The 7,573-nt window shown below is 44.7% G+C and overlaps 1 protein-coding gene across 1 annotated transcript in view; it reads right to left on the reverse strand.

Moving 5' to 3' along the window:
- SGPP2 (sphingosine-1-phosphate phosphatase 2) overlaps positions 1–1,552 on the reverse strand; it is a 70,634-nt gene extending 69,082 nt beyond the window's left edge. Inside the window, exon 1 of the mRNA XM_089669490.1 lies at positions 1,221–1,552. Within this exon, the coding sequence (XP_089525616.1) occupies positions 1,221–1,457 (237 nt within the window). The 5' untranslated portion in view covers positions 1,458–1,552. The remainder of the gene's footprint in view (positions 1–1,220) is intronic.
- Between the last annotated feature and the right edge of the window lie 6,021 nt (positions 1,553–7,573).

The raw sequence follows: 7,573 nt of genomic DNA on the forward strand, positions 1-7,573 counted from the left end.
CAAGAGAGTCCACATTTTTTAATGGGGCACCCTGCATTTGGAGAAAATGATGTGGGACATCATTTTGGATATATCCTCCTGGAGAAAATAGTTTAACAGCCCCTGTGATGTCAAAGATGCAAAGAAGTAAAACTTCTACACTCCTAGGAAAAATTAAGTTAAAAAAGGGGGTTTTGAGTTTGACTATATTGTATGGAGTGGGACAGGGGATATGAGAAATTTTGAAACCTCTCACTTTGTTTCCTACCAAGTAACTGAGTTTGGAACATCTTGGGCTTGTTTTGAACTTTAGGGACACGTATATATGAATTAAGTAACTTCATACCACATCCATTACACAAAAAGGTACACAGTTGGCCCAGCCAAGATGATGTCATTCCTGTGCATGTACGGGAGTTCATTCATTTCTGCATTGCTGATATATGTACATCTCAGTGTACAGGGCATACAGACAGGTAATGAAGCTTTAATGCAGGAAAGACAAAAATATGTCTCCTCTGCATTAAAAATCCTGCCTGTTTGCCAAATGTGTTTTTCTTACTTAAAGTTCTACTTGAATGCACGTCAATAGGTTGCTATATAGGGCCTATTCATACCTGTGCACTGTGATGGGAAAAAAGTAAAGATGTGTTTTTTTGGTGCATCACACATTTTTGGCCCCATAGACTTCAATAGCAGTGCATAAAAAAAAAAAAAAAAACCCCATAAGCAACATGCATCTCTTTGTGCTTTTAGCACAAGACAACATGCCCCATCATCTAGCAAATTCTATTGGCTTTCAATTGCTAAACAAAAAATGCAGAATGCATGAAAACGCATGTTGAAACAGGCATCAAATGCACACATAAATGTCAGGAAAATGTAGTCCCAAAAAGGTGTAAATCTAGCCTTAAAATCACAGAACATATCAAATTCTAATTGGGAATATACAGAACAGGCAATCATGCCATCAACATTTAATGCCTAAATCCCAGGACGTAGAATTGTTCTGTTGTCTACAGCAACCAAACTGTAGAGCATGGGACCCGATTGATTGTTAAGGGAAAGTGCGTTATTTCCATGGATCCGTCTTAGAACTTCTCTCCTTTGCATGAATGAAGAGAAGAATATTACTTAGACAACTAACTTAGACTCGGGTTCCTATGAAGTTCACATTCTCAGGTTACAAGTATCATTCAAGTGTTTGTTATTCCAAAAACAACTGAAGGTGAGTGTTTTACCTGCCTATGTGTGCCATTTGCATATGATCCATTGCTGTAGATCTTGTGACCATTTTCCTGGGGAACACCCTTGCCTCCTGCAGTCTTCTCTGTGGTTCCCTGTAGGCACTTTAAAGAGGAATGCCCTGCAGCAGCCCCATTAGCCTCACCCTTTTGATAAAGGGTCAGGCCACAAGACTTCTGGAACTGGGCCACCAGCTGAGGATCCTGCAGAGTTTTGATCAGCTCCAGGTCCATGATCTATGTAACTGAGACTAGAAAAAAGGTAATAGACCAGATCCAGCCCTCGCTATGCCCTTTGCTCAGTATTGATATTGTAAAAAGTAGAGAGCGTGGGAAACAGGTGTTCAGGGCGGTCCTAGCGCCTCCACACACCTTACTACCAAGCACCTGAATCTGCAACAGTAACACTTTCCCTGCCAATTCCATCCCAGCAGAAGCAGCAACACACCTTACATGAGTCAAAGAGTCGTCCTCTCCATCATGTCTGCAAAGACAGGTCGGACCTGTTCCACCTTTGTTCCAGTTTAGGATGTACAGTACTGAGCATTGTTTATGAAGATCTTTGTCACTGTGAGCAGGATTAATGAGTAACTATATTACTTTGGATGGTGAATAGATTACATACAATTTACATTGATTTTTGTGTTTGTATAACCATAAATTCTTTTAAATAAATCCTTTATTTAAATGCATTTTAATACTGTACATACAAAAAGAGAAAATTATCAGCATTGTATATTAAATTGCAGTCCAGGTAGGTTAGTTGCAGTACCGGCCATAATTCATAATGTATAGAGTGAGGTATACAACCTATATCATTAGATGGCACATTAAAGCCCAGCTTCTCCCAAAAGGGGTAGTTCTGCTTTAACCACTTGCCCTCCTGAGGATTTACCCCCTTCCTGGCCAGGCCAATTTTTTAACGTTATGGCACTGCGTTACTTTAACTGGCAATTGCACGGTCATGCAACGCTGCACCCAAATTAAATCTATGTCCTTTTTTCCCCACAAATTGAGCTTTCTTTCTGTGGTATTTGATCGCCTGAGTTTTTTATTTTTTGCGCTATGAAAAAAAAAGTCCAACAATTTTGAGAAAAAAAACAATATTTTTGACTATATGCTATTAAACATGTCAGTAAAAAAATGTAAAAAATCAAATTTCGTCATAAATTTATTCCAAAATGTATTCTTAATTAATTGGTTTACATGAAAGTTATAGCATTTACAAATGGTGGTATAGATACTGGAATTTTTTTTTTTATACTAATAATGGCAACAATCCCCAGTGACACCAATACAGTGACCAGTGCTAAAAAAAGCACTGGATACAAATGGAGAAATAGAAAAAGGGCGCACCGACCTAGTGCATTATCGTTTAAAATAATTTATTGAAGAAACAAAATAGGTATTATACTCACAATGGACATAATAACACAGGCATGTCAAACTGAACAAGATGTATGATCTAAACAACATCTGAGTCCATACGATGGAACCCTGGATGACCAACTAGCTAACGCGTTTGGAGGAAACAACCTCTTCCTCAGAGCCAACCTGAGGAAGGTTAGCCAGTTGGTCATCCGGGTTCCATCGTATGGACTCAGATGTTGTTTAGATCATACATCTTGTTCAGTTTGACATGCCTGTGTTATTATGTCCATTGTGAGTATGATACCTATTTTGTTTCTTCAATAAATTATTTTAAACGAGAATGTACTAGGTCGGTGCGCCCTTCTTCTGTTTCTCCATTTGTATCCAGTGTATTTGGACCACCCTGGTCTGTTGAGGGCAGCAAGCAGTGCATATTCCAGAAAATTCCTATTGGGTCTACTGAGTCCTTTCCTAGTGCAGGAGTAAAGTGTTTGTTGTGTTGGATTTGCTAAAAAAAGCACTGACACTGTACGAATGGCACTGGGCAGGAAGGGCTTAACATGAGGGGCGATCAAAGGGTTAACTGATTGCTGGGAGTGTTTTACTTGGGGGCGGTGTGTGTGGACTTTACTGTAATCACACTGCATTGGATGGCTGTGCAGTGCACAGCCATCCAAAGCAGTGTGCCCGAGCCAACAGGGAGGAGGACTGTTAGTAAACAAAGCAGCCCTCCTCCCCATCGGAGATCCTCGATAATCACCAGCCAGAACACAGTGATTGACAGCCGGGGTCGTGAATGGCGGCACGGGAAATACAAAATCACGTATATATATGTGATTTTGCGCACCCCTGATGCCTTGTAGCAGTATATCTGTGTGACGGAGGGTAGGCAGGACAGGACACACAGAGCAGATAGCAAACGCACAAAGCTTTATTGAGACAACAAAATGACAGTCACTCAATGGGGAAATGGCAGGGAGGGTGATCTCGCCAGTAGGGGGACAGCAAGGAGGGGCTAAAACACCTGTAGTCCAGTATCAAGCAAAGAAAAAGTCTCTGTAGCAGATTGTAATCCAACAGAGGGGTTAGGGGATCATCACGGGGACAGTTCAGGTAAAACAGAGGAAAGCATATGCCCATGGATCCAACAGGGTGTCTGGTCTCCCAGGGATAAGAAAGTAAGACACAGGTACCTGTTGAAGGTCCGGGACAGGCGAGGGGTCTCAGGCAGGCTGGCTTGTGCGGTCTCCCCCTTTAGACTGGGGTCTCAGGCAGCAGGCAGGCAATCTCCCCCCTTTGCTGGGGCCTCAGGAAAGCTGGCTTGTGCGGTCTCCCCCATTTGGATTGGGGTCTCAGGCAGCAGGCAAACAATCTCCCGCCTATGCTAGGGTCTCAGGCAAGGCTTGCAGGCAATCTACCCCTGGGCTGGGGGTCTCCGGCAGACTGCCAGGCAATCTCCCCCTAGGCTTGGGGGTCTCCGGCAGGTAGCAGGTAATCTCCCTTTAGCTTGGGGTCTCAGGCAGGTGTGGGTGATCTCCCCCTAGACTTGGGGGTCGCAGGCAGAGTCTGGTCACGAAGGTCCCTCCGCAGCTGGGCTCCTTCCATGACTACACAGCAGAATGGAAGAGGGGAGAGCCCAGCATCTGCCTCTTAAGCTGATGCAGGATGCTCTACGGTCGTCCTGGCAACTGGGGGCAGGCCGGGGCAGCGTGCCTCGTCGCCCGGCAATGAGGCACACCCCCTGGACACAGGCCGTGCTTCTCGTGAGTGTGACCTTTATCCAGGGACAACCCGTGCCCGCGCTGCGGATGACAGGGATCGTGCGGCGTCAGCCTGTCGCCGTGATCCCTCTCATCTCTGCAGGAGGCTCGCACCTCTCCGCAGACAGATGGGAACAAGATAGTGGCAAAGGTGAGAGGGGCCGCGCCTCTTGTGCTGCGCGGCTCGGCTTCAAAGAGCCATGGCAGGACAAGAAACAGCAGGGGGGAAGGTCATCCTGATGGGGGGGGGGGAAGCAGCTGTGACACTCAGCTATAGGGCGGCGGGGATATGGTTAAGGACTTGTCCCCTGCTCCCCGTGAAGAATTGGCACCATTAGGAGCAGGTACCTGATTTTGACAGGTACCCACTTCCACTTCTGCTTTGACCGCCTAGGCAATCAGGAGTGGAAGTTCTCCTCCCCCTTCCCTCCCCGCAGTCTTCTGGGACACATGACAGGTCCCAGAGGATTGCAGGACCATTCACAATGCGTTGCGCTACTTGCGCATGCGCAGTGGGCACCGAGCTATGAAGCAGCAAGCTATCACAGCCAAGAGTCCACAGCTAAGATGCCGATGATGGGGACAGAAGACGGCAGGTGTACCCAGCTGGGGTGAGCATACCACTGGATCATGGGACAGGTGAGTGGCTGTTTTTTACAGTTTTTGTAGCTGCTTTTATTTTTTTGACAGGAGATTGGAGCTCTGCTGTAATAGTTTTTGGTGCAATACAGGTCCTATTCATCTCCATGATGTCTATAATAGGATGGACAATTTACATACGGCATTTACTTGCATATTTCAGCAACCTCCATCCCTCATAAACGGGAACAGGTGTTTTTGATTCAACACAGACATAAATCGGAGCTCACTATTATTATTATTATACTGAATTTATATGCCGCCAATAGTTTGCTCAGCGCTTTACAATATAAAGGGAGACAATACAGCAACAATACAGTTCAATACAGGAGGGATAGGAGGGCCCTGCTCCTTGGAGCTTACAATCTAGGAGGGAGGGGTTAGTGGTACAAAAGGTAGTAACTGTGGGGGATGGACTGGTAGGGGGAGTAGAAGATTCCATTATTAGCTGAGGGCAGGATAGGCTTCCCTGAAGAGATAGGTTTTAAGAGATCGCCTAAAAGTGAGCACAGTAGGCGATAGTCTGATAGATTGGGGTAGAGAGTTCCAGAGGATGGGGGAAGCTCTGGAGAAGTCCTGGAGACGAGCATGGGAGAAGGAGACAAGGGAGCTAGAGAGTAGGAGGTCGTGCGAGGAGCGGAGAGTACAGTTTGGGTGATTAGGAGACAAGATTGGTGATGTAATTTGGGGCAGAGTTATAAATGGCTTTATATGTTGTTGTTAATATTTTGAATTTTATCCATTAGGCAATGGGAAGCCAGTGGAGGGTTTGGCAGAGAGGGGTGGTGGATACAGAATGGTTAGTAAGGTGGATAAGTCTGGCAGCAGCATTCATGAGAGACTGAAGAGGGGGTAGCCTGCGATGAAGTAGGCCAATGAGGAGGGAGTTACAATGGTCAAGGCGAGATATAACAAGGGATTGAATAAATTGCTTAGTGGTTTCCGAGGTTAAGAACGGGCGTATCTTGGAGATGTTGCGGAGGTGAAGTCTACAAGATTTAGCTCACTAAACCAGGATTGTTCTAAAAACTTTAATCATTTATTTTCTGCTAAAAAAAAATGGGTTTAAAAATTATATTCAAGAGAATCTGAACTCTAATTGCTGTGCCAAAATAAGACAAGCAGAAGGCAAAGGACTAGTCACCAGTATTATCTGTGGTCTCCCTGCAGCTGATCTTTCTCCATTACTGCTTTATTATGCCTTGTTCTGCACTGTGTCCACATATGGAGGCTGCAGATAGGATTTTGCTTCCTCCTGTCAGAGCCTCCAGCAAGAAGAACAGTGAGCAGCACAGTAGCGACATTACCAAACCACACTCCAAATCTCCTGAGATTACCAGTCAGAGGCAGCAATGTTTTAAGCTTACCACACATGTTACAATCTGATTGTACAATTTCCCTTAGATTTACCAAAAACTATGTAATACAAGGGCCTGCCTAATTGGATACAAATTGATTAGGTTAGTGCTCATGTTAATTCTGCCATACATGGATTGAAATTCCTCTGGTTGAGCAAGGACCGGTCAAATCCATATATGGGCAGGCTGGTTGTACACAAGTCGATCTATCAATTGACTTTTGTACAATAAGCCTGTTGGAAAATTTTCTCTCGATCATAGAATGTTGTGCTGATGAGTGTATTCTGACGGCAGAGAAATCTCCCTGCTGTCAGAATACAAAGACTCAACAGGATGGATTCCCCCATCCACATCGAGTGCAGAATTGACTCATTGTCTTTTGTTCCTGAAAGACACAACATGCTAGTTGAACGAAAAAAAAAAGACTCATGTATGGCAAGTCTTACATAGTTTTGGCAAATCTAAAGGTGATTGTATGATCAGATTATAACATGGTAACCTTGGTAACATTTAGATCTCAAACTGCGCATAAACAGCTATGAGACTTTAGGCACAGAAGTGCCTAGGCACCCTCACCTACCAGGAAGTGGATTGCTGTTTTTCAGGATTGCTCCATAAACTGTAATGTTGCTAAAAAAATTGGTTTAAAATTATATTCCCATATATTAAATATTTGGATGTGAACTCTGATACCTGTGCTAAAAAAAAGAGCAAGAACAAGGAAAAGGACTAGGCAGGTACAGTTTATCTGTGGTTTCCTGGGTCGCAGATCAGCGTGCCAATTGGCTAAGTTGCATCCATGTGACCCCTGGTGGCCATCTTGGGTCAGCAGGGTCTTTATAATTCCTGTTTTGGCACACTTTGGCAACATGGGTAGAGTAGGCAGAGAGACCCTGTGTGACAGGGAATGTGATTTGTGGCAGGGAAAGGTTTCTGACAAGGAGGGACAGGCTAGGGATTGGCTGTTCTCAAGGGAGCCTCCCCTTTTAGGACTGGATCGGCCACGCTGCACTTCACCCCCTGAAACAGACTCTGTTGGCGAATCTCTCCCCTCAGCATCTTGACTGAACTGTGAGTGTTTTCCCCAAACTGTGTTATTTGGCTGGTATGTTTGTATTTGCATTCTCTTCAGTACATGTTCTAAGTTTTGTTGCAACCGGATCATATGTCTTTGCTGCCACCGCACAATGCTGCACCTCCCCACATACTAGTTATCATTATT

The sequence above is a fragment of the Staurois parvus genome, unplaced genomic scaffold, assembly GCF_062004578.1.
Source record: "Staurois parvus isolate SC_StPar_1 unplaced genomic scaffold, SC_StPar_1.0 ptg000078l, whole genome shotgun sequence".
Taxonomy (NCBI): domain Eukaryota; kingdom Metazoa; phylum Chordata; class Amphibia; order Anura; family Ranidae; genus Staurois; species Staurois parvus.